Genomic DNA, 27,501 nt, shown 5'->3' with positions numbered 1-27,501 from the left:
CAATAAAACCAAAATGTGGGGTTTTTTTAAATTTTTTTTTTATTATTATTCAATAGCTTTTTAGGGGAGAAGGCTGTGTGAGAGAGGAGGGAAATGAAAACACCAACTCGTGACAGTTTTTGTAGCTTGGATCTGTGGGGGGGTTGTGCTACACTGGTAGGCTTGGAGTTTTCAGCAGTCCTGTCTATCAGAAAACCAACATTGTAGTCCTGGCTGTTGCTGTCAGTGGTTGAAGATACCCATGTGAAGGCAGAGCAAATGCATCTTCCTGCTGGGTTTCCTTGTGTAATGTGTTACAACCTTTTATTTTTTACTTGGTTCTTTAAACTTCCCTGCAGCTTTCCTGCTCCAGGCTGCCTGACAGAGTTCCTCTAGCCTTCTTCACTCCATAGATGTTTCTGCATGCTGTAAAACATTCAGAAAGATTTTTAGACCCCTCATCAATTTTTAGGCATTCACTGCTCGAGGAAGCACGGGTGAGAATCTAATGCCATCTTTGCTGTGGGTTTATGGTTGTTGGTTAAAGTGAATGTTGAGTGTCACGGGAAAGAAAGAAAAAGTTCAAGTATCTCTTTGTTGGGATCCATCCATCTGTCACTAAAATGAAAAGATTGGAGGGAATTCAAAAGAAGAGAAGGAAAAAAAAATGGTTCCCAGTGAAAGCTACGTATGTCATGTCTCAACAGTTCTAGAAAGCCATGTGTTGTTCAGCTGGGCTGAGGATTTGTTACCACTGAAGGCACTTTATTGCTACTTTAAACTATGGAAAACCTCTGCTCTGCAACTTGTTTTCCTAACTGAAAGTACTTGGAGAAAGTTGATGTTGCACTTATCCCTTGGGTTTTGCACTGTCTTTTGGAAGAATGCTTATGTAGACCCTGAAACTACTACAGTTTTTCAAGACTGCAATTTACTGTGTTACTTTCCCTCATATCTCCTCACCAGCCTGCAGATAAACTCAGCCAGCTTTCTGAGACCCAGCTATGAATGTCCTTGGGGCCATGTGGTAAGTTTCTCGTGTTGGGGATGTGAGGCCATGTCCAATATGGCCTTCAGGTTTATTTCCAGAAACAGAAGTGTATCTCTGTGGCATCTATTCTGTTAAATATTGACTTTCTATTAGCAGTGTTAGAGGTAAGGAACCTCCCTGGAAAAAATCAGCTCATGAGGATTTGCATAGTGTTTCTATGACTGGAGCACAATTTTTTTTAGTTTGTTTTTAAAATTTATTTATTTTTTAAAGTTGGGACAGACAGGTGTTTTGAAGCATCTTTTCATATAAGGCAGGAACATGAAAAAACACAAAGCACAGGGGCTGGTACTCAGTCCTTTGCAAGCAAGACTGATAAAGCTGAGCACCTTAGTGACTGAAGGTCTGAGATGCATTTTAAATGATGTCTGCCTATTTGTTGTTACTTTTCAGAAAATGCCCTGTCCTTGCAGGCTTACAGATGGGTTTTTTAAACACTGTGTGCAATGCCAGCCCTAGCTAGAAAAACAGCACCCTCTGTAAGCAAACAGCCTGAAATAAAGGGCCAGAGGTGGGTTGTGAAGAGTCAGAGAGCTTGAGCCCAAAGCATGATGAAAACTTCTACCTGAGAGGAAAATGCAAGAGCTAAATCTGATGGTCCACACAAAAACTGGTGATAACACATAATGGATGTGAAGCCAAGGAGGAGGTAAGTTCATTTGCAAATCTGCAAGCACACACCAGTCTACAATTGTTGCACGTGGTCTTGACTCTTTGCATCAGAAGGAACACTGTGAAATGCTGTTAGGTGAGGTCTGTATCTGTCCCTCTGCCTGTGGTGTGGGCTGACTGCTAGTCAAGGAGAGCCCATGCCAGCTGATGGGAAGGATGCATTTCAAAGGGCTGATGCACCACTTGATACCCATTTATTCCAGAGCACTTCTGCCAAGGCTTCCATGAGGAAACCAAATATGTGGGTGGGACTCTTGCCCCATCTTTCATACACATGTGTTACCCAAATCACAGCAAAGGTGAGACACGGAAGCAATGCTGTGCTAAAGACACCAAAAGAAGCTGACTACAGAGCAGGGACCTCTGTTGCACCCCCAGGTCCCCAGCCTGGCAACCTGATAGCTGGCTGTAGTTATTTCATTTCCAGGAAAGAGGCTGATGCTATTGACCCCGAGTATTATTTGTCTAATGAAATACAGGGAACTGAGGGGTGGGGGCTAGATGTGAGCATCTGCAGCTTGCTGTTTTTCCTCCCTCTCCTTCCCTGGAAGTGTTTTGCAAGAATGCCTCAGCACTTACAGAACACGAGTGCTGATGGCTGGTAGAAACATCCCTGCTCCACGGGTGTCATGTCCTGGAATGCTCTGCATTGCTGCCTGCAGCCCTTACTGATGCAAACCATCGGCTGGAGCTGTCCTGCCTGGTGGAGGAGCCACGGTCTTAGTACTCCAAGGACCTTGCAGCAGGACAGTGTTTTGCCAGATGCCCTTAGAGCCCTTAATGGTTCTAGAGAGCCCTTTGTGTCTGGGGCCATGCCTGTGACACCGAGCCTGGCTGTCACCTTGTCTTTATGGCCCAAGCAGAGCAGGGACTTGGCTGTGAGAGCAGACTGGCCTCAGCCTGTGCTGCTGGACCAGGTGGGCTCTACCAGGGCTGCTTGTTCCAGCAGTTATTGCCACTGAAAGCACAGGGGCAGGCAGGTCATGTATCAAGCTGATTTCTGTATAGTATGGCATCTTTGTTTGCTAGAAAGCCCAAATGGATTTGCAGATGGATTTCCAAAGAAAATGCCATCTGCCTCATTACTGAGCTGCATTCTGTTCCTGCTCAACCCCCCAGTTATATTCCCCAACAGGGATTTATGGTTCCTTTTCAATCTGATGTTTTAATCTCCAATGCCCCTGTCTTCCTGTGGTTGTCCCTGTTGATTCCCTTTCCAGAGCTGCTGCTCTCACTTGTGTGTCCCCTGCCTTTGCCAGTTGGAGTGAGACACTTGGGAGGCGAGACCCTTGCTTCCCTCAGAAGCAGCTTTACCTGCCCACTCCTGCTATCTGCCAAAGGAGAGGAGCTGCTCTGGAAACACAGGAAATGAAAACACAGCCGCAAAGTCGCACAGGTCCTGCCCTTCCCAGCCCGTTCCTGTGAGCTAGATACTGAACACCGTGCTGGCATGCACAGGCTCTGGGCTTTTCAGGAGACACCAAAACCTGGGTGGAGGGGTGGCATTGTATCTGTGCTTGCCCCAAGTCCTTTGTAAGACAACTCGCTCCAAAGAGAAATAAGGAAGGAGAATGTACACATAGGCATTGCTGCGGTATGCACAGAGCTTGGCCAAGGTCTGTGCTGCCTCATGCTCAACAGCTTCTTGCTCTGAAGAGCCTACAGCAAAGCAGGAAGAAAAATGGCCCTGGCTGCTTGCTTTGCAGAGATAAACACTTGGTGGCTGTTGAAAATGAGGCTTTTAGGGACAAGGTCTTTTCCTGCATGGGGAAGCTGTCTGGGAGGAAGGACCAAGGCATTCTGCATTTGAGGAGCTTTCAGAAAAGCCTGACAATTACATATTTCAGAACATGTACTCTTAGATGATGACCCAAAATATTTAAGGCTAAGGCAGCCAGTGATGTGGCAGAGCAGGGACATAGTGTTTGCACTCAAGTGCCAAATCTACACGCCTCCTCTGTGTCCCAATGTCTACGATGTGTGCTGTACAACAAGTCCTTTCTGTCCCAGAAAGGGCCGTGTTTCCTGTGGTTTGTCCTGCAGTGCCTATTTTTCAACTTTTCCTGCTGAGAGGATGCAAGCCTCCAGTGATGCCCTGGGCTGGCAGCGGGCGAGTGGCAGTGGCAGGATTGTCCCTGCTGGCTCGTGCCAGGCCTTGTGCAGCTGCAGGGGTCGGCGCCAGCAGTGGGGTCTCTGCCTGTGCTGCAGAAAGCCTGATTCAGCAGCCAAACCCTCAGGCTGTCTCAAAGGCCTCCTAGAAAAACCATCTGCAGGCGTCTCACTTGGGTGGGAGCAGTCACTGCCAGATGTACTTGCTGGCTTGTTCCGTCTTTGCATGACATGGGGACAGGGCACCCCCAAAGGCTTCACCCCGAGGATCCCAGGCTCCTCACTGCTTGAGGGTGTGATCAAAGTGCACGGGTTTGTGTTTTCTTTCCTTCCTTATCCTGGAGGTCTTTACCTGGAGCTTGCTGAAACCTGTGGGAAGACTTGTTGGCTTCTCCATGTGTCGGGACTGAAATTATAGCTTGATTCTCCATCAGCTACATGTTTGTGGCATTCTGCTGGTGCCTTTTTGAGTTACATTTCTCCGGTTAGAACAAAAGAGTGTAGAGGAGGAAGGGGAAAAACCCCAACAAACATATTCCTTCATGTTTCCTTCACCTAAAAGAGCACTAGGTAGCTGGGGAGATATGAAAGAGTTACAAAATCACTAAGTTCTGGCAATCCCTGTATGCTCTGTACCTGCTGCTGAGCAGCCACCTGTTAAACAGAAACAGTTGGATGCATGTGGTATAATCTCTTAATACTGCCCTACTGTCTTGTCTCCACTGATATGCAGGATATGTTGCATCTTTATTCTGGATATACTTTATGAAAGTACAGCAGGAGGCTAGATGTGTTTTGCATGTGAGAACAGTTGTTTAATGCATGACCCATTGACCTGGGGGTTGGATTTGACCTTTTTGAGCTGGAATGGTAACTTTTCCCACCAAACTGGTACGAGGATGCCTCTTGGGGGCACCCAAAGAGACACTGGCAAAGGAGAGAGTGATTGTTTGACAACCTTGGCCATTGGTGAGTCCAGGGAGCAGCACTGACCATGACCTCCCTTTTTGATTGTCCCTGAATCTCTCCAGAGCCCAGCACCAAAGGGCCAGGTCAGCTGTTATCTGAGGGTGCAGGGGGATGGAAAGTGGCTGGCAGGGACTGGCAGCTCCTGGTAGTGGTGGTGAAGTCTGGGGATGCTCAGCATCTGCTGACTGAAAGCAAACACTCTTGGTCGCCCAGAGGTCCAATTCTGAACAGGACTGAGGAGTATTCCTGACATCTAGTTAACTCATCCCAGCTGACTATGTTTCAGTCCCAAGCTTTGACAAGTGCAGAAGCCCAAACTGTGGCCAGAGACCTTGTGCCCCTGAAAACCCTTCTTTGTGCAGCAATAGAGGCCAACATGGTTCACCAGCACTGTGACAGGGAACAAGGGCTTGGCCCCAGCTGTGTAGTTGCTCCTCTTGGAAGCTTTTCTATTTCTGGAAGGAGTGCCTCAGCTGGTGCAGCCTGTGCTGGTCCCAGTGATATGTGGAGGCTGTTATGGGCTTACATCAATCACAGCATGCTAGTTTATTTTCTTGCTCCTTACATGTTTTTCCTTCTCAATTGAATGGCTAATATTTTTCATAATTACATTTCAGCAGCTGCATCAATCTGGAATTTGTACAGATGTCCTGAATTTTGCAATGTTCTCACTTGCATGAGGCACCTCTCACAAAGCACTGATGCCACATAGGTGGCATGCCACATAGGGTGTCCCATGAGGCAGCCAGCATTGCTGACAGTGCTACAGCTCCTGCCAGGGCAGATCTTCCTCAGGCAAACAGTCTCCTTGTCCTGCCTCTACCTGGGGAGCAGTAGCTGCCCTGAGCAGTCCCCTTGTTCTCCTTGTCTCACATGGCAAGTCAGCTGGGGATAGAAACAAGCAGAGGTTTGAACTGCTGGTGCCTGCACAGCAAGGACTCCCAAGATGGAGCCACGTGGAGATGCCAGGAGCTAGGGATACACTGGCTGCTATTGTTTTAAGACACCCAGGAGATGAGCTGAATTCACATCTTCCATATTCAGGATGGTGACTCCTTGGTACTGGCCACAGTCACCCCAGATCCAAGTGCCTCACAGGGCTACAGCTGAGTCCTGTGAGGGAAACTCCTCCCTTCCTCTCTCCATGCATATTCTGCATCTGTGCTCAGCTACAGTGACAAGAAAACACATGGTATTTCTTCCCTTGTGCAGCCTGCAGTAGACGCTTGCTGGGCTGCCCTGGCTCAGTGCTATGTGCTAAGGAAATCTCCTCCTGAGACACCCTGCAGGGCTCGGATTTTCCTCTGAAGCAGGGGATGCAGTGACCTCTGTTTCAACATGAACGGTCGCTGTTGTAGCTCCTGCCCCTCCACTGATGCAGGTCTTTATTGGACCTGACTGGGTCCATAACCTCTGCTGGCTGCAGGCTCTCCCAGCTGCCGGCGTGCTGTGTGAAGTGCTGTTTGTACTTCCTTCTATTCATGCTGACCTTACCTGCCAGGAATGATGCAATCATGTGGACAAGATCATAGAGAGGTTCAAAGTCCAGGATGGAAAGAGGAGAGAGGGAGGGGAAAAAAAAAGCACCAAAAATAGAGTTTCCAAGGCCAGAGGTCATTTCAGTGTGGGGCTCAGGGGACATCAGAGACATGCTGGAGCCTCCAGATTGGGGTGGAACACCCCAGATTGGTGCCTTTCATTTCCACTAGCTCTCTGTACGTAAGCAATCACAACTTGCAGCAGTGTTGAGTCCACAGACTTCAGAGAAACCCAAAGAGAAGTGAATTTCTGGGGGCTGGTGGAGCCCTGGCTGCTGGAGAGGGAGGGGTGGCAAGAACCATCGCCAAAGGCAGCTATGAGCTGGTCTGGAGGTGAACTCCTGGAGGCCTCTGGAGGGACAGATGACATAGCTGTGGGTAACAGCCACAAGCAGTGGTTGGGATGTTCTGAGTGGCCTTTGAAAGAAGCTTCTCCACAGGATGATGGTGCAGCACTGGAACAGGTTACCAAGAGAGGTCAGGGACTCTGGAGGGGGTTTAAGACTTGGCTAGACAAAGCAAGGGATGATCTGAGCTAGTGTTGGCAACAATCCTGCTTCTTATGGGAGACAGGGCCAGAGGCACCCAGAGATCCTTCCCAGCAGATACTTCCATGACTGTACTTACATTAAAATTGAATAAACATGCCCTTGTGTTGACTTAACCTGCTCAGTGAGCATGTTGATCCGGTTTTGTTGACATGCTTGTTCCTAGAATCCGATTCTCACTAAATACAAGTGAAAATGGGGGGTAGCCTGTATGTTACCTGAAAAAAATATGAGTTAGTTGTTTGATTAGTTTCTAGTGCCATCCCTCTGGCTCTGGGGAGCTGGCAGGGCCTGAGATTATTTGGTGCCATATTATATAAAAAGACATATGCTGTCTTTACAAGTCACTGCTCCCTGTTACCCAGTACAGACAAGGACGTGTGTTCCTGTGCTGTCTCATGGGGGGTGAGGTAGAGGTCAGAGAAAACCCTTCTGGTTCCCCTCCCTTCCATCAGAGGCCTGGAAAATGGTAAGGAATTAATCTGAAATTTTGTGTAGTAAAATATAAATCCCCATTGCCTGCAAATTGCTGGATAAGAGCCAAAAACGCCTAACAAGGAAACATGTTCCTTCCAGCATAATTGTATATTTGGCTTATATTTCATTAAATGAGTAACAGCTGAGCAGAAAGGCCAAATGGAGAGAGACTCCCCCCACCCTGAGGTATGTTCAAGGCAGAGGTTGGGCTGTGTGTGAGTCAGGTGCCAGAGTGGGTGATTTAGCATAAAACACTGAAGTTTAACTGTGGATTAGACCGTGCGTGGCAACCAGAGTGAGTGACTAATGCAGGTGTAAAGGGTTGTTGTTTTTTAATGCTTAAATTTTATTTTGAATTCCTTGAAGGTGGGAAGAGAGGGAGCAAACCCCGGTGCTGAGGTTGAGTCTGAGGGGAGCTGGAAGCCTGAGGTGATAAATCATCAGCACTGCAGTGAGACTGAGGGGGAAACTAATGTAATATATGAAGCAATACGGAAAGAGGAATTTTATTACTTCAGCCAACTCTCAAAGGATTCCATTGCAGATGGTTAAAGCAGGGTAGATCACGAACCCCTATCAATGGGGCCCACCATCTGACAACAGCAAAAGCAGCAGAGGTTTCTTCTGACTCCAGCAGCAGTTTCACCAGGAGAGACCTGTCTCTGTAGCAGGATAAGATAGCTGGTATTAGTGAGAAATTACCTCTTTCTGAGGAAAGCTGGTGATGAGCATGGCCATTTTGGCTTTTTCCCCCATTCAGGAAATGTGTCCTGTTCTTGCAGAATATTTATGGAGAGGCTTAGGGATTAGTCTGCAGCTCCAAAGCATCGCCTGGTTCTGGATGATGGTGCCATTGGCCTATTGCTCATGGGAATACTGGCCTTGATGAAGACCCTGCCATAGCAGCCCTGCAGAACAACAGCCCCAGGGAGGAGTAACAGCTCCCATGAAGCAGCCTGAGCCTCTCAAACTTGTTTTTTTCTAAGTCACCAAGCAGTGCCTAGGAAGCAGTGTCCTTTATAGCCCTCAGCCAAGGTCTGAGGTAAAATAAAGGCCTGGTTCATGGAGGAATTTCCCCTGCAGGAGCAAGAGCTGTTGAGCATTGGCACTGCCCAGATCAAAGGCAGACAACCCCCCAGGCCTCAGCACTGATACACTGTCACAAACCATTGGAATGAGGAAGGATGTTTCTTTCTATGTTTTTTGGATTTTTTTTTTTAATTTGAAGTGCATGAGAAGAATTCTCCTTTGGGGAAAATTTGACCGTACTTTGCTACAACATTAGACTTCTCTGTTGGGTGTCTTCTGCTAGAAACATTTAGATTTATTTTTGTTTGTGTTCTGTCTTACGCAGCTAAGAAAACAGTTTTGAATAGGACAAATTGTCTTGTTCCAGGGAGGAGGTCTGATCTGGAGAGTGAAAACAGTTTACTACTTGGAGGACTGTCCACAAAAGAACAAAGCTCTGAGTACACTTCTCTGTGCTGTTCCCCACTAGAGATAATGTAGAGCCAAGATGTTTGCCTCAGGAAGCACAACTATGTAAGACAGTCTCTTGTTAAGTGTTTTCTTTCTTAGTTTTCCTAGGATTCATGTGCTCCATTGCCTGGTGCTCTGGGTGTTATTGCTCCTTTGGATCTGATGGGCTGGGAGTATTCTCTGCTCCTGTAAGAAAGAGGAATCATGTTAGTTCATCTTACAGGGATGCTGGTGCACTTTCCTGACAGTCTTTAATAGCTGGTGCTGTGGAAGAAGACTGGAGTCTTTTTTAATCAGGTGTGCATCTCTCCAGATTCGTGTTTTGCATGTCACTGGCAACATGTGAGGAAAAAATACTCATAAAAGGGCCAATGTTCCTGCACAACAACATTCATGGGAAATCGTTTCTGGATACACAGAAGTGCAAGTTCCTTGTGGCAGCTGAATGGATGTTATGGATGCCTAGAAAAATGAGATGACGTTGTATGATCCATGCATCCTGGAAATCAATCAGCACTACAGCTACAAAACATCTCCATTTGTCTGCTTTGGCAGACTGGTCATAATGAAGAATTTTAAACTTGGTGTAGAATATAAATCCTGGTAGGAAGGAACTCTCAAGTGAACAGGAATTTAGCTGCTTGAAAACCTTGGTCTTGGTTTAGTCCAATTTTTAGCCAAAGTGTGGATTCAACACTTTTAAGTTCTCAATTAAAAGGTCATCCTCATAGCAAGTGGTCCAGACTCACCATACCATCAGCCTGTTTTCCAGAAAAATCCGCTGTTGGAAGGACAACTGTAAATGCTTAAATGAGATTATAGAAATTTTGTGACCTGAGTCAAAAGCAATTTTGCTGTCAAGGCAAAAAAAAAATTTCATTTAGACAGAAATGTTACAAAATAGTAGTCTTTTGATAGACAGTTCGCAAGATGATATTTGTGAAACTCTGTAGAAAGAGAAGCCAATGGAAATTACTTTTACATTTACACCTAAAGCAATTGCATGGATTTATTACATCTGGAGCTGCAAGTGTGAGACTGATTTATTAACTACTGTCCCTTTTGGTTTCTTATCCAGGGTGGCAAACCAGCTAAAAAGAAGTTGAGCTGCATGTCTTGTCCATTCAGCCTGTTTCTTGTGTTCATTTTAGTTTATAAACAAACATCTCTCAGGTCTCCTAAATAGATTTTCTGATTGAGTTCCCAGAACGGACCACCACCAGCCTCATTAAAGCTTATTTATGTTACTTTCATGCATGAATAAAAAAGCTCCCATTCACTGCTGATTTTATTTAGTTAGATTCTGTGCCCTGTGGTAGACATTGAATTGGAGTGACATTTTTGGCACCAAAAAAGAAAAATAGTGAGACTGCAAGGAACAGTTTGACACCTGCACCTTTTGCAGTACAAAAAGGAAGGGGTTAACCTGTTCTTGGCTATATGATATTGATTGAGGACACAAAGGAAATACAGCTGTAAATATTTAGGAAGATTCCCTAGTAGCTGGGGTGCTTTTTAGGGCATAGGTCATTGAACTGGGACTCTGGAGGTATAGTCTGTTTTCCCTGGGATGCCACCCGCTCCCTGCATGATAGGAAGAGAAAGGTCACTCGTTGTTCTAGGTCTCGGCTCCCAGCTGAGAATGATGCTGTCTCCCTCCTCTCCTTTTCCAGCTTGCTTGTTTATCTCACTAGCTGTTCATCAGAGTAATATCCACTCTGGCTTTGTGCTGAGCTCAGTGGGTCCTGCTCTTGGCTGGGGCTTCTAGACACTAACAGACATGATTCTCTCCTTATGCTTGTCTCCACCTTCTCTGTCCACGCTCCAGTGCTTGTGAGGTAAGATTAACAGCTAAAAAACCTCAAACCAACAATAAAATCAGTGTAAATGAAGAACGAGGAAGGAAAGATCCAGTATATGTGATAAGTTATGAAATAGGTTTGAGTAGTGTTTTTCTCCAGCCCAGGGCTGATGGTCTCTCTCATGTAAAGGTACTGCATTTTGGGACAAGAAGGATCTGAGCCTGTTGTTTAGTCAGAGGGGTGAACAAAAAGCAGCTTTGCCTCTTTCCTTTGCACTAAGCACATTGTGAATATTCTTAAGCATTGCCACAAGGATTAACATCCCTGAATTTTAATGTGCCTGGTGCTGGAATGTAGCTGGAAAGCAGAGCAGGCAGGAATGGTCTCTCTGGGCTGTGGGCTCTGCTAGGTGACTCTTTGAAGTTCTATTCAATAGCTTTCTGTTACTCTTTACATTTTTTCCCCTTTTCTGCTTTTTTCCTCCTCCTTCAACCACTTCTGGAACAAGTACTGATACATTTCATGCTTCTCAAATTTACTGGACTAGATTATTTTATCTCCACATACTTTTGCATGGCAGTAGTATTAAAAAAATAATAAAGAAAAAAAAAGCATGGGGACAGAAGTACGGAGTTTGGTGTTTACTTTGGATCATTAACCTGGTCTGTAAATTTGATTTTTTTTTTTTTTTTTTTTTGTTCCTCCACTGCTCTCTCTGTGTAATTTCAGAGCCTGCAAAGAGACGTTGTCTTCTGTGGCTTCAGGATCCCAGCAAGAAATGGGAGTCTGATGGATTGTAAATGCACCGGCTTTGTTTAAAACCCAGCCAAACAGATAAGTGCACTTTTAATTCTCTCCAACTGGTGCTTTAGACATAGCTCTGCACAGCATCTCTCTTCAGTTTGGTGAGGCTCTGTGTTTCACTGCTGCAAATGAGTGCTGTGTGGGTCTCACTTCAGCTGAGAAATACCAGACAATATTGGTATTCCACGCTAAGGTAATTAATTGGTGTCTGAGGGAACTGCAGCTGAAGGATTGGCAGGCTCCTAGGACTCCCTGCTGTTCCAGAGCCACTGTCTCCAGCAGCCCTGTGAGGTTTTGGGACTCTGAGGAGCAGCTCTGTGGGACCAGACTAGGCTGATGTGACCCACCTGAGCATTAAAGAGTTCTATGGGACTCATTAGAGGTTTATTAACTAAACTTGGCTAGTTTGATTGAGAAGATGCTTGTGCAGGCTTAGCACAATCTCAGAGAAACCAGCTCATGCTGTGGCAGGAGAAAGGGCTTTCTGCATGTTCTTGTCATATGTGTGCAGAGAAAGTGATAGCCCTGCTTCCTCCCACCAGCTTCCAGGTGGGAAAAGAGCTGGGGATGGGGGAGAAAGACCTTGGTTACACTGAGTTTACTCAGGGTGTACAAAGAAGTATCGTGGGTGAGTGGTAACAAGAATTGTCCCTTCAAAGTTAGGTGAACATTTTTATCTCTCTACCAAGAAAGCAATTTCTGGCTGCTTAGATCTGCTTCTAAAGGTGACCACTGTCTCCTTGTGGCCACCCCACTGCAGTTACTAAATTATTCAAGAAACCCATAAAATAGAGTCTCATGTAAAGTGTAGCTTTGCAATAATATACAGCCATGGGGCTGGGGCAAATATTCCTCATACTGTAATTTACTGTGCTAGAATAATGAAAAGAAAAGCACTGAAGCTGAGTGTGTGAGCATTGTTGGGGATGTGCGGCAGGAGGCTGGACAACAGCCAAATTATCTACTCCAGTCTTGTCTTGCCTGCTCTTCCAGGGATAATTACTAGTGTGAAACATCTACCTTGCTATTAGGAAAACTACAAATAGGTTTGCTACAGCAAATTAGGCTGTAGTAACTGACCTGAATTCATCTTACCTACCTAAGCAGAAGGTGAGTTTCTTGGTGAAGTTGCCAGTTTTGGGGTGATAAAGAGAGACAGGAGAGACAAGGAGGGGAAGTGGGAGGTTATTGCAGTTTGTGAGAATTAAATCTGGATCAACTTGTGATCCCTGAAGTATCTGAAGTTCCTTCTTTTCTAGGAGAAACTTCACTGCTGCTGTTATTACTAAGGAATTTTTTATATTAATAGAAGAAATGCCACGTCTGTTAGTAATGACTAAGCTCTGTCCTACAACTGTAAACAGTTGTTATTCCTGACTCTTCAGTACTTTGAAAGAAAAAAAAGCTTGACACTATATTAAGAAACACTGATTAAATGGAGCTCTAGTGACAAAATCAGGGCTAGTTCATTCAGCAAGGGTGGATAGGAAGTTAAAAAAGCTTAAATCCTCTCTGTGCACCAACTAATGCAGATGAACGTTTTTCTCATCTCAGAGATTCTCAAGGTACTGATTGTTAGGTTTGTAACTTTAAATCTCTTTTCTGCCAGTGAGCTGAAATCAATGCATTCCCCTATTAGATCCCATTAAATTAACCCCAAGCTGGCCAGCTCTGGGCAATCTGGCATTACTCAAAGTCAAATCTGGGAATCATCCTGAGGTGTGGCTGGCATGCAACATGTAACACTCTGTGCTGCCTGGAAGAAGCAGAAAACACTTGAAGTGTCTCTTGGGAGCTGTACTGATGACAGAGATGATACCAAGGGTGTTCTACTCACCTGTGGCTTGGCTGGTACTTCCTGTAGCAGAGGAGAACAGATTCAACAGCTCTTGTCCAGTTACTGAAAAAAAAAAATTGTCTCGCAAAGAAGATCCTTGAATCCCTAACTCCTTGTCTTACAGGTGAACCTTGAGGACACTTGGGAGACTGTAGCTCCTGAATGTGTGACCTTCCCCTGTGATTAGAAGAAAGCCATGGGGAAAGACAAGAAAGAAGAGGCCATCTTCCTGAGGAAAAAGATAACTTTGCTGCGGGCTTTCTCGCTACTCATCGGCAGCATGGTTGGCAGTGGCATCTTTATTTCCCCCAAAGGTGTACTGAAAAACTCTGGCAGCGTGGGATTCTCCCTGGTTGTCTGGTTTTCCTGTGGGCTCCTCTCCATGTTTGGTGAGTGCTGAGCTTTGGCAGCCCTTGCTTAAGCACCTGGGAAGTGAGGGGAGCCTGCACATTTTTATGTTTAGAAAGCTGAGAAATGAATAAACCCAAAATTTTTGGTTCCTGCTGCAACAAAGGTTTAAGGAGTCAGGGGATGGTCACTAGGAGTTTTTAGTTCAAATTATTTCCCTGGGGTAATGGACAAACTTCCAGCACTTATGGTCTGTAATATCAATTGATGTACAAGTCCAAGGCAGGGGAGTGACAGTGACTACAAACAGAGACAGCATGGTCTCTGCCAGGAAAGCTGGGAGAGAATGGAGGGACTCCTCCTGTAAGGTAGAAAGGAGATGTAGGCACCTAAAAGGGAATCTGAGAGCTGTGCTGTGCTTTTCACAGGCGCTGTGAAGAGAGTAGAAAGGGAGAGTCCCAATATACCCTATGGGACCCCCTTTCTGTTAGAGAGATTGGCTGGAGCAGAATGCCTGGGGAGCTGCAGGGGATGCACCAGCCCAGGGTGGGTGTTGAGTGTCTCTAAGAAATGGTGTGGGGATGTCTGATGCTGCCTCACTTTCTGTGTGTTGATATTGGCTTGATTTCTGTCATTTAGTACCAGTCTTTTTTCTCATTTTCTCACAAAGGTTGTCTTTTTGATAACAGTTTCATTCTAGTTCTTTTGAAATAACATAGCTCTTCTAAGTTACACTGGATAAAACACATGGCTTTTAGTTTCTTTCATTAACTGTAAAAAATCACCATCTCAGAAACTCTCTAAAGGTGTTATTAGGACAACTTCTCTCAGCACAGGAGAGAAATCTGATGCTTATTATAGTGGGTGACTTTAACATTCTTCTTCTGTTGTAACTAACTAAAAAAAACCAAAAACAAAAACAAAACCTACCAAAACAAAAAAACAAAAAAACCGCCAAAACAAACAAACAAAACCCCCCCCCAAAAAAAAACAAAACAAAAAAACCCAAAACAAACAAACAAACAAAAAAACACACCAAGAAAGGAGACATATACTATGTGAAACAAAAAAAAAATCAGCAGAACACTTTGACACTCTGGCATGTACATGCAACTTTAGAAATTGAGACATTTGATTGTTAATAGGGCAACAAGTTGTTCTTGCTCTTAGCATACGTGTACCAATATTTCATGTTGCAACCTCTGTGTGGTTGTTTGGTAAATTACACACTTCTGCTTAAAGAAAAGCTGGCAGTATAATGTGGGCATGGTGTTTATTTTAACCAAGCAGAGCAGTAAATGATAATGTATGTGTAATCACATAGTCAAGCTCTGCACTTGCAAAGGTTTTTCCCTCTACAGCATCCTTTGATACACTCTCCTGGAAAGGCCTTGGGAACCTCCTTACCAAGTGATTGCATTTTGTAGCTGGATTTGTCCGTTTGTTCTTCTCTTTTATCAGCTTGATGACCTCCCCTGATCATTTCTCTGACACTTTTTTGCAGTCTATTTAAAAGGCTTGCTTTCTTTGTGCTTTTTTTTCTTTCAAGTGGGGTATATATCCAAGCCCCATTTCATGAGTTCAGCAACATACTTCTATGCATGCTTGAAGCATTTAAAGGGACCCACTGGAATAAACGAGATGAGCTGTCTGCCTCTATTTGATGCTTTGAACAGGAGTTCTGCACAAATTTTCCAACAGGGAGGCAGGAAGCATTGAGGTTGTCACCATCCTGCATGACCTGAATATGGCATGATTGCCACAGGACTTGGAGGCATGGTCATGTCACCACTGAATTCAAAGGAGGGAAGGGATTTATGTGAAGATGCAAGATAAGGATACAAGAATGTGGCCTGGGATCAAAAATTGAAATTACCGGTTCAGCCATGGCTTGTGGCTGAGCTGCTGTAGTTGCTTGGTAAGCACCACTTCATCAGTCTAACAGTGAGGAGAAGCAAGAATCCAGGGTATCTTTCAAAGGAAACCTCTTGTAGCTCTGTGCAGCATTTCTATCACACACCCTTCTTCAGAGCTTTCATGGAAATGTTGTAACATTAACCACAAAACAGAGAATTTCTTTCCACCTGTCAGGTAAGCCAATTACTTCAAAATTTACTTCAAACCACAGTAGTGAACAAAAATAGAGAAAAGTGTTTTTCTCTTAAACCTCTTTCTTCATTTCATTCACTACTTATTTTAAATGGATTTGTTCAATCCCTGAAAAATCACACAGAAAAGGGAAAACCCCTGGGATTATTTACTTGGGTACATTTTTACCTGAACTTTTCCAGGTGCCTTGTGTTATGCAGAGCTTGGAACAAGAATCACCAAATCTGGAGGACATTATATCTACATTTTGGAGACGCTAGGGCCTCTGCCAAGCTTCTTATTCCTGTGGGCAGAGTTTTTTGCTATCAGGTAAGAGATTTGATTTGCTTCCCTCTTCCTGGATGCAGTGATATTTTAAAATACCAAAAGTTATGGCACCAGATAACAGACCAGGCAGTTTATAAAGAGTTGAATGATTTTTAAAACTTTTTCAGTGATAAAAGTAAGAAGATGCAATGTGGAAATAGTAACAAATGTTGAATGTGTTCTGCACCTGAAGAATATCTCTCTTCTCCCCTGGCAGTTCGTATCCTCCAAGAGCTGTGGTATATTTCAGAGACTGACAATAGATACCAGATTTATTTCAGATCTTCTGTTTTCAGTGTGAAACTTATTTGGTTTCTTCAGATTCAGAAAGTGGAAACAACTTCCTGGCTTAGCCCCCGGTTAAATAATTTATAAAATTGTGAACAACTTCTTTTTTTAACACTAAAAAGGAAGTCCTCACCTCTCAATAACCTGTATCCTTCATGTAAGCTTAGATGAAGCGGAACATATGAACTACACTTGCATTGCTCAGTACGATTAATCTCAACTTTTGCTTTCAAGTTGGAAATGAGTAATTTTGCAGCATGTGGTTTTTAACCCATTTACTGAGAAAAACCTATGAGAAAAACTCGATAGGAATTCACCATCTGCATGGGTGAGAGGATTAAGCCAGATGGGGAAACTTGCTCCCGTTCCCAAGTTTTGTGCAGTTTTACCTCATGCCATTTTTCAACCATCCTCAGAGCAGTTTGTGCTTTGTTCCCCCCACACTCCCCACTCCAGGCCTGCCAACAGTGCTGTTGTTGCCCTGGCATTTGGACGCTACATGCTGGAGCCATTTTTCGCCCCCTGTGCTGCCCCTGTCCCTGTGGTGAAGCTCGTGTCTCTCCTGGGCTATTGTAAGTACTAACATTTATGGGATTGTCCATCCTGGCCTCTCTGCCCTAGAGTCGTTATTTCCTGGACAGCTGTGGGATAAGGGTCCTGTCTTACCTCCTCAGCTAACCAAAATGTTCTGATTCAAGGTGAGGGTGTTGGGCCACTATATTCTCTACGAAGTGCAATGGGCCTCCCTCTTGACCAACTGGAGCCCTAGGCAGGGGGACTGTGCCAGGTGTGGGAGAATAAACTCTACATGTGTAATTGTACAAAAGCCACATGAGTTGTGGGTGTAAGGCTTGAGGTTTTGGACTTCTCTCCTAGTACATCCAGCCTGTGAAGCTGTCTTGCCTGCTCCAGACTGGTGTGGAATGCTGTGACATGTCCCACACCTTTCCCCCAGGCAGGTGTGGATCACCCAGCAGGAACCAGGTTCCTGCTCCCTTTTAGGAGTGTAAGTCAGCTCCCTCTTTAAACCCTGTATGCTGCACCAATGTTTCCTGACATCTCTCATCCCAGGCATCCTCTCTAAGGCATGAAGATGCAGCCTTCCCCCAGCATCCCTAGGGCAGGGAGAGCTGTTGTATTTTTTCCTGTGTGTGTTGAGCCCAGGCTGCAGCTGTAGCAGTGTGGTTTTCCTCTCCAGACATGGTCCTCACCCTCAATTCCTGGAGCGTCACCTGGAGCGCACGGCTGCAGACGGCTCTCTCTGTGGTCAAACTCCTGGCTCTTGCACTCATCATCGTGCCAGGGATGATGTTGCTGGCCCAGGGTAGGTGTTGCTACTCCTATGGCTGAGGAGGGTGCTCAGTGTGCCCCCTGTCATGGCTTTTATCAGGCCCAAGTGACAAATGTGGTGATCACTCAGCTGGCAGAAGCTTTCTCTGTCCATGTGCCAGATGTGAATTAGCTGGGAGCTGAGACTGGCGTAGGTGGCACAAGCTGCATCATTGCACTGGGCTGATGCTCCTGGCTTGGTGATGCTTTCTCCAAAATTTAGTGGGTCTTAGTGCCAGAGGATGTGTGAGCCTACCCAGGGTCACCCTAACCTTTCTCTGCAGATGGTCTTTGGAGTCAGACTTGCCTATTTCCAGTGTAGCTTGAAATGTTTCCAAAGCAGCACATATTCGATGGACATTTAGGATATGTGACAGCGTCCCCTGTGCAAATCACAGCTGTGTAATGAGTTACCAGCCCTCAGCTGAGCCCTGGTAATGGCATCTCTAACCCTTCTGTGGCATGATCTAATGTTTTTTTTTTCCTCCAGATTGAGGTGGGTGGTAATTTAGTGAATTTACAATGAACTTGGTAAAGAATTTCATGCCCATATGCAGAGTGGGGGAGAAAAACCCTACCAGTAGGATCTTCTGTGAACCATACAAGAGTATTGGCTTTATTCCAAGCCAGTTTATAGAAAAGCCCAAGGCATTCCCACTCAAGGGATGATGCCTGCTCCCTCTTCATGCTATTAACTTCTTCTGCAGAGAAAACACCACAGGCAATGGGCTCAGTGTTCATGTTTCTTTCTGATGTCTGGAGTTGGCTCCTTTGAACATGCAAAGCTCCCCTTGGGCTGGCAGCACTTCTGAACTAAAGGACTGCCCTGCAGCTAGGAATCCCGAGCCATTACTGTTAGGAATGCCTTCAAATGACAATCTGGAGCCCTGGCACCCATCCTCTTGTTGGGGAGGATAAGCGCAGGTGACATCTGGAGGGAGAATTCACCAAGAGACTCCAGTATGACAGGTCGTATTTAATGTGACTCACGAGGGAATGTAAATTGCTCATTAATGCATTGCAAGCAATAAATCTTTTTCATGCACCATCACTTACCAACCATCATTTTGGAACATAAACAAAGTACCCCAATGGACCCACTCCTATATTTTGGGTTAGTTTTCTTCAAACCTATTTTCAAATTGACCTTTTTTTTGTGTGTGTGTGTGTGTGTGCTTAAAAATCAGTTTTGCGCTTTTAAATAATTTTCCCTGATTCCTCTGCCTTGTGCTGCTTTTTTTTGATTGCACTTCCATCCTTTCCTTTGCCACTACATTCTCTTTGGCTCACGATTACATTAGAGACTTGCTGGGCCAGCGTTTTAAACCCATGTGCCCAAATCTTGTCACTGAAGTTTTTGCAGAAGCACCTCCATAGAAGTGGCCTGACTATCTCCATGTCCTTTGTGCCGTGTCACACCTTGCCTGGTAAAGCCCAACTAGGAAAACTTCTCACCTCTTAAAGAGAGTTTATTATGGAAAATTGAACATAGATGTGGAACCAAACCTTGGGTTACCTGGATTTGAAAATGTTGGGAATGCAATTCTTTTTGACTGTGTTTGAATGAGAGGTCATTCAGAATTGCTCTCTTCCCTAAATCTTTTTGTTTTGATTTAGAGAAAATCCTGACTTTGAAATTTTTTTTTGTTAAGTTTTGTTTTGTTATTTCAAGCAGAGAACTTGAAGGAAAATTAGGGGAGTTGGTAAATATCTGAGACCCATCTACTTTGAACACGTTATTTGCTTCGCACTCTGTGTCCTTTCCTGTGGGTGGGTGTGGTGGGTCAGACTGGCGGGTCTTGCTCCCATCCCCTCCTCCAGCCTGGTTCCCATGCTCTGGCCAGCACAGGGCTAGGGTCAGTGCTCCAGCAGCAGGAACAGGAGAATGCACAGTGAGAGCTGAGTTAGCTGCCTCACTGGCTGCACCACATCAAAGGGGATTGTGTGTCCAGCTGCTGAGGGGGCTGGGGACTGAACAAGGGGGTCAATCCAACAACTTCATTTTGGGCCTAAAGGAAGGAGCGGACAACATGGATCGGCTCGTTTCCATGATCTCCTGTTCCCACATCAGGGTCTGTTGGAAAAAAACAGCTATTGTTGTTGCCCTTCCTGAAATGCCTAACCTAGCTGGACAAGGGATAGATTTTTGTTTTGGTTTTTAATGTCACTGTAGGAAAGTAAACATATCAGCAACAACACTGAAGTTAAAGCAATGAAATTAATATCAGTACCCTTCTCCAAGGAAATCACAAACACTCTTCCCAGGTCAGGGCAAGAGGTACAAGGGATGTTATCCTGTAGGGAAGAAAGCCTGTCTCTGACGTATTCCTACTCTGTGTCCACTGTTTATCTCTTCTGCAGGCCACACTGAGAACTTCCAGGATGCTTTTGACAGACAGTCGCTGGTTCTGGATAAGCTCCCCCTGGCTTTCTATGCAGGCATGTTCGCATACTCCGGCTGGTAGGTGCGATGGGAAGGCACTTCCCGGGCAGCAGACAGGTGCCCTCAGCATGACTCAGACTCTCACCCTGTCTCTTCCCATCGTGCAGGTTTCAGACCAGCTTTGTGCGGGAAGAGTTGGTCAAACCTGAACGGTAAGGCTGAGAGGAAGCTGCCCTGGGTCACCAGCCTTGAGGCTCCCGCAGCTTTCCCAAGTGCAGTACAGGAAGAATAAATTTGCGGGTTCACCTGACTGCAATCAGTTGTACTGCCAGATAAAACCTGCAGTAATACTGTGCATAACAAGGGATAGCAGCTTGTTCTTTGTCTGTGTGTATGTTCCCCTTCCTTGCAGAAATATCCCCTTGGCCGTCATCGTGTCCGTGATCACGGTAATTGTGGGATACATGCTCACCAACGTCTCCTATTACACAGTCCTGGGAACAGAAGATGTTCTGGCTTCTCCTGCTGTGGCTGTGGTGAGTTGTCATTGCTATTGTTATCTCCTTAGTGTGGCCAGCTTATGCTGTGGTCATGGCAAGTTTTTCAGAGATGGTTTTCCTATAAAATGCTTTATTGCTTTGTAATTTTTCTGGATTACTGGGCAACAGTAAATTCTTCTTGTTGTGCCTAAAAGATAATGAAAAGTAGCCTGCAGATGACAGTAGAAAAGGCAAGATTTATGACTTCTATATTACTCCTTCAATGGATGAAGTTTTCTTTTTTTCACCCTGATGTCACCTAGAGATCACCACATGTTCCCTAAAGTCATGTTTGCTCTTCCTCCAGAGCTTTGTGCAGCGAGCCTTCAAAAGCCTGATCTCCGTTGTCCCTGTCCTTGTCGCACTGTCCTGCTTTGGAACCATGAATGGAGGAATCTTCACGTTTTCAAGGTCACATCCCTAAGGGTCTATTACGTTTTTGGCTCACTGAATCAGAGGAAAGCATCACCAACCTGTGCAACTACCCATCCACACAGTGGCATTTTAGCCACTCTTGTGGGAAAAATAAGGCTTTTGACTCCCAGGTTGTCAGCTACAGGATGGTCCCTTTTGGCTAAGAGTCTACTTTTTCTATTTCTGACCAGGTCCAGACTTTGGTATCCAGGACTGCTCACAAACAAAAATTTTTATCTTCTCCCCTACCCTTCAGTTTAAATCCCCAGTTTAAAGTGAAATGTCAATGTTTCTGGTGAACAAAAGGCTTTATTGATGTTGGCAGCTGCTCAGTGAGACTGAGTCTTCTTCCACTGGGTTCACCCAGCTGTGCTGCTGGAGGGCATGGGGTCCCTCTGTTGTGAGGCTCTCTAGGCAAACTCTCCCTTGAGAACTTTGAAGTCAGTGAAATGTCATTGGAATGGGCTATTCCTAAAGCAATAGTCAAGGTTCAAGAAGTCTTGTTATAACAATAAGAAAAGCTTTATCCCATGGAAAAATAAACTTGCCAGCTTCACTGTCTCCCGCACTCCATGTCCTTACGGGAGCCTTGAAACTGGAGAGGAGGGCAGGCCTCATGAACAGCACACTTATGTTGTGCTGGTCCTGTGGAGCTGAGCAAAGTCCCTGCAGAGGATTTTGCTTCACAGCTTTGATTGTAAAGAGAAAAATCAGTTGATCTGAAAGGAATGTCTCATAGCCTGAAATCAAATGAATTACCTGATCCACTACCCTGAAGTCCTGTATTAAATACAGGTGTGGATGATCCTTCCCATTAGCTGCTCCAGATAATGGTTTTCTTTGAGGATGAGAAGTCTCTGGACAGCACAGAGGTTCTTAGTGTCCCCTACTGACCTTCTCTCCCCCATCCTGGGATCATTAACATAATCACTGCAGAGAGTCCATATAAACACTGATGGGGCCTCCCTGGCTGCCTGCCAGCCACACCCCTGCAAAGCCACAGAGACAGCAATAAAACAAGTTGTACACTTGTGCCCCAGCTGCTTGGGGCCCTGCTTCAGCCCAGCTGATGCTCTGGCATGGTTTGTTTGAGGATATTAAATTTCTAAAATTGGATGTGATTGTCTTCTCCCTAATTGCTCTTTCACGAGTTGAAGGAGGGATGCAAGCAAGGAACTCTCTGCTCTCATTTTGTAGCTGTTCTTGTGTGTAGCTGGTCTCTTGGCAGTATGACAAACTGTATTTTCCAACAGCTGACCAGAGGATTGGAAATCATCTGTCATTTGAGGAGATTGTACTTTATTTTTTCTACATATGTACATATAAGAATATAGGCTTCAAAGCTGACAAACCCCCTTCATAAACTCGCCAGTTTATCTTATAAAGGATTGAAGTTTGTGATCCCTTCACTTCCTTTTCACTGGAAAGATTAATTCATTTTTTGATGGCAAGAGACTTTCTTGCTCCTGTTTCCAGTCTGAGTTCATTCATGGTCACTGTGGACTTGCCCAAAGGTCTCTGCTGATGAAGCACCCAAGGAGACACTGCCAGTGGTTCTGATGGTGGGCTCTGAACTGCACTGAACTGGTCTTGAGAGAGCTGTGGGAACTCAGCCTTGGTTTTCTTCCAAATGCCCCCAAAGTGGAGCTCTGAGGAACTTGGTCTAGTGGAAGCTGTCCCTGCCCATGGCAGGGGAGTGGGTTCCAACCCAACCCAAACTTTCTATGAAAGTCCAGCTAAAGGCAAAACTGTGGCCTTGAATAGCAGCAGACTTGTGCTGAGGAAGAGAGGGGATGCCCTTGATGCCTCAGGTCAGTCCAGTGACAGATCTCATTTCTAATGTGGATGTAGAATGTTAATGTACAGGGCTCCCTGTCTTTTCCTAGGACTCTGTTTGTGGCTTCCAGGGAAGGGCAGTGGCCTCCTCTCTTCTCCATGATCCACATTCGGAGGCATACCCCCCTTCCTGCTGTCATGTTAATGGTAAGGAGATCTGGCTGTGTGTGACATGCTCTCTTCTTTTGCTGTCTTGGCTTTCTTGCCAAGAAAGCCAGGACTGGATAAACTGAGGAGTTTTAGAGGGTGTTTTACTCCCTGAAAAATAAAGCAGGCGGGATACAGGAAATGGCTGCAAAATATTAAGTTCCCTTGAGCCAGCAGTGGTATCCAAATGTACAACCTTAAGTCCCTGCCTTATAACGTTAGACACCTTTTTTAAAAGTACAGTCCCTACCATCTGCCACAGCTGCTGCTTGATATTGCCTTATGAAAATAGCTCTGCCAGGCTTTGGCTATCTGGAAATTTTAAATTCCCAGGTGTGGTGGAAATGCAGGGAATGAGCATTTGTAGAGATGGTCTGGTCTCATGTTTTGGTTGGTTCAGGGTTTTTTTATGGCAATGGTCCAACTCTATCCCAGCTGTGCTGCAGTGCCTGTTGCAGTGGCTGAGCTGCTAAAAACTTAGCAGATGTCATTGTAGATAGCCTGTGTACAAGCAGGGCAGGCTTTTGGATCATGTATGTTTTAATTGCCCTGGCTTGGACATGAATCATCGAAGATGCTTCTGATCTTGAAATGATCACTGTTTTCTGTAGCACTACAGATCAGTGCCTTTAGGTCTTTAGTCTGTGACACTGTTTTGTAAAGCTCTCTGACCTCCAAAATGCTGGGGCTGTGAAGTAGTTGCAGGGGGTTTGGAGGAGGTGATCCATGGCTGTAATGACTGTATTCCATGTTCAAAATGCTCAGTTCCCTTTGGTCACTGCCATGGTGTGCATCGGAGACATCTACCATCTACTGAACTTCTTCAGTTTTTCCCGATGGCTCTTCATAGGATTAGCCACCCTTGGGCTCATTGTCCATCGCCACCGTCACCCGGAGCTGCACAGCCCCTTCAAGGTAAATGCACAGCATGTACCTGGCAGCCAGGAACAGGCAGGCCTGGCATCCCTCTCTTTGATTTGCTCATAATTACAGCATTACATGGCCGTGGTTGCCTTTAGGTTCTGAGGGATTTCAGTCTCTGATGTTTAATAATGTCTGTGGGGAGCTCCTGAAACTGGTTGGTGTGCCTAAACAGCCAGATCTGATAAATCCTATAGAGCCAGTTCTGCATGGGGTTACCAGATGCATCTGTTAGAAGACTGCTTGCTGCAAGGGACAAGGTTTCAGGCTTGGAACTGGGAGATGTATAGAGAAAAGTTCTCTGGCTCATCTCTTGTGGCCTACAAGAAGGAACTCTTGCCTGGATGTTATTTCAGTGGCAGGTAAGTCTCAGCTCTAGCTGAGAAGCAGGCAGGTGTCAGGCTTGGGGGAAAAGGAGCATGTGTGGACGGAGGGGTCTGGGGAGCAAACTTGACTTGGGAGGAATCATCTGCTGGTACAGAAATACTGCCTCATGTAAAGCAGTGGGCCCCTCTTGTGGCCTTTCTCACTCTGCTGGGTGCTGGGATCCCCCCTCATGTCAGCAGGAGATGCTGGAGCAGCTTTCCTGTGCTTGGGCACCTTTCCCACTGCAGAATAATGTGCAGAAGGCATTAGGTTGGGGCGGTGCTTGAGGCGGGCACAGTTTGCTCCTGGATCTGGTCGCCCCTGCGTGGTGCTCCAGGCAGCAGCTCCCGTGAAGAGAGAGCACCTCCGGGGCTGTGGGCTCTGGGCAGCAAGGAGCTCGGCGCACAGGAACAGTTCCTGCAGCTCGCAGGGTCCTCTCTCAGCTGGGTGCATCCTCCTGCAAAGTTTGGGGTCATTTTTCTTCTCGGTCTTTGCGTTTAGCAGAGACCTTGAGGCTTCTCAGTTTGTTGGTTGGCTGCACTTGCATACTCCCCCAGAACCAAAGTGAATTAGTTTAGTTTACTTTTTCTTTCAAACCAGTCTTTTCAGGGGAGATTTATTAGTGGGTGGCACTGCTGATGGTTTCAGATGCTGAGATTTTGCCCTGGTTTTCTTCAGACAAAGATTCAGACCTCTGGCGGCTCCTAAATGCTGATTAAACGAAGGGGGGAAATACTGGCCTTTGGGTCGGCTCGGCTGGCTTCCCCCCGCCTTTTCCCTGGTTTTTATCAGTTCTGTGCTGCGCTCTAGTGGCCGTCGCCTGCCGCTGCCCGGCGGAGAGCAAAGCGTGGCACACGTGTGACAACGCCGGTACTTGCTCTCTCTACAGCATTCTGAGTTAAAAAGGGTGAGAAAACACCGGAAAGAGGAGGGAGCACTCCGCTCGCACACATCTCAAGCAAATGTGCAGCGTGAGTGCGTGCATGTAGGAGCGGCTGGCAGAGGATGCTCTGGCTGGAAAGAAAAGAGTACCTAAGTTTGATGGCTGGAGGGCTGCCGTAGCTAGAGCAACCGATCTCTTCCAACTTGGCATGTTGAGAATCGAAAATACAATCTTTATTACTGGTAAAGATTGTCACCTTATGTGAGAGCAGCTCCTTCATTCCTTCAGCCATGGCAAGGAGTTACTTGGCAGAGTTTGGATCCAGAGACAGAGGGAGTGTTTCACAGTTTTATTATTTATTGCAGTTTTCCTATTTGCTCTCCAAATAACCCAGACAAATTGGCTCATCCAATAGGGTATGGCTGAAGTGCTGAGTGCTGCTTTGATTTTCACCATGGTATCACTGAAGCTGAAATTCTTGGTGCAGGTAAAACAGAGATAGGGATAGGGAGTCTGGTTTGTCTTGGTTTAGTCACTATAAGTCTCAGGCAAACTGGAGGCAGGTCAACATGAGTCATGAATTTTATAAGCAAGGAACAGTTTGATTCAAAGTGTCACTTCTTTTTTGGCTTCAGATTTTCCCTCAGCGGTTGCCTGAGGTGGCAAGTAGGTATGTGTGCCTGTGCATGCACAGGTGCAGGATATTTACAGAGCCGTGGGGTGTAGGTGGCTTCTCCCCCTGCTTGGCTTCCAGTTGCAAGTTAGGTTTAGATTTTGGTGCACATGAATATAGGAGGTATGCACCTTACAGGGCACTCTGGGCTCTGAAGCTGATGCGGTTGTTTGCAGTCTGATTGTACAGAGGCATTCTGCAGGACATTTTCTTTAGGTGGAGAAATGAATGCAGTGTGTGCTGGCATATACAGAGTCTGATTGGCTAGAGCCACCAGTTTTTCCTGATAGTCTTCTGTGCTCTTTTCCTCAGGTTCCCCTGTTTGTTCCTGTCTCTTTTACCATCATCTGCCTCTTCACAGTGGCAATGTCTTTCTATTCAGACCCTGTGAACATCAGCATTGGATGCACCATAGTTTTGAGTGGTTTTCCAGTCTACTACCTCATCATTCACAGGCAGATGTCAGATCGCTGCCGCAACCTGTTTTGTAAGTATGCATTTCACTTTCAGTACTGTGGACCTAAACACGCTCAAGGGTCAGGGTGTTGGTTTGTTCCCAGGGCTCACCTCTGATGCAAATTGCTCCTTGACCAACAGACCTCATGAAACCTAAATCATGACCGCTGGCACCACTCTGGTGTCTTTCCCAAGGCACAGCTCCCACAGCCAAATTTGTTTTAACAAAGACAATGCTGAGGTCTACCAGCAGGGGGAACAAAGAGGGTTGCTTTCCCACACCAGCCCTAGTACCCACTAAACTTTATCATGTCTTTGGGATCAACAGCTCTGGGTGAAATTTGTCTTGACATGAGGCGGAAAGATGAAAAGTTAGGATGGAGAGACTACAGGCAGACGCTGTAACCCCGTGTACAAACTTGCTTGCTGAAATGCTGGGGAGAGGGCTGCTAGGAAAAGAGTACTGCCAGAGGTCTGTGTGCTTGGTGAAGAGGCCAGGATGATTTGGGTACAAATGTAGCTGTGGAAATGAAGTACATTTCCACTCCAGGCAGTGTGTAGTACAGATTTCCTTTGATGTAGGCATGGTGGCACAAGGGTTTTTTCAGAAATGAGAGTGTAGGTTTGAATTTCATTTGTTGTTTCTGTTCCAAGTCTTGTTTTCTTTTGATTTGATGTTGGATGGAGGTGCATCAATAATCACTCAGTAGAGGAAAACATATAGCAAGAAAGGAAACAGATACAATGATCTGCCAACCTAAAATGCTCCAGCTATCAGTGCTGATGCTCTGATTTTCAGCCACGTCTCAGGATTTCCTCTGGACTAAACTTCCTTCCTTTTTTTCCTACCCTTTCAGATTATCTTACACACAAACTACAGTTACTGCTGGAAGTTGTCCAACAAGAAATCAAGACTTACTGAGAAAACCATCAAAACTCACAGAAGACAATAAAAATCTACTTACACCATTTTTGACACCTTTGATCCTACCAAAAGCAGGCCATGCTTTTATTCTTTTTAGTCAGTGCAACTGAGGATGACTGAGCCAAAACCTTGCTGCAAGTGTTCCTAAGCTTGCCAATTGGGATTTGTTCATGCCCTTTTATTTTTTTCAGAAGAGCAAACTAGTTCTCTGAAATGAGCTTGCTTTGCCTGCAGAGTGTCTTTGAAACCAAGATCCTAATTTTGCTGCCTAGCCCAGTCCTGAGAAAAATTCTGTGTGTGTGTGTACAGAGAC

General features: G+C 45.5%; 1 protein-coding gene across 1 annotated transcript; it reads left to right on the top strand.

Annotated features, from left to right (window-relative positions):
• The first annotated feature begins 68 nt into the window (after nucleotides 1-68).
• Nucleotides 69-27,261, top strand: LOC135300870 (cystine/glutamate transporter-like). The gene is made up of 16 exons (XM_064420825.1): nucleotides 69-476; nucleotides 946-1,006; nucleotides 1,424-1,679; nucleotides 8,740-8,885; nucleotides 11,354-13,654; nucleotides 15,905-16,031; nucleotides 16,773-16,888; nucleotides 17,515-17,640; nucleotides 20,007-20,106; nucleotides 20,196-20,240; nucleotides 20,441-20,564; nucleotides 20,875-20,978; nucleotides 22,868-22,964; nucleotides 23,730-23,879; nucleotides 26,120-26,294; nucleotides 27,121-27,261. Exons 5-16 carry the CDS (start codon nucleotides 13,462-13,464, stop codon nucleotides 27,183-27,185), a joined length of 1,422 nt encoding a protein of 473 aa, XP_064276895.1. The 5' UTR covers nucleotides 69-476; nucleotides 946-1,006; nucleotides 1,424-1,679; nucleotides 8,740-8,885; nucleotides 11,354-13,461; the 3' UTR covers nucleotides 27,186-27,261.
• Nucleotides 27,262-27,501: the final 240 nt, after the last annotated feature.

Source organism: Passer domesticus, chromosome 5 (assembly GCF_036417665.1).
Source record: "Passer domesticus isolate bPasDom1 chromosome 5, bPasDom1.hap1, whole genome shotgun sequence".
NCBI classification, from domain to species: domain Eukaryota; kingdom Metazoa; phylum Chordata; class Aves; order Passeriformes; family Passeridae; genus Passer; species Passer domesticus.
This window is presented reverse-complemented; position numbering and strand designations above follow the sequence as displayed.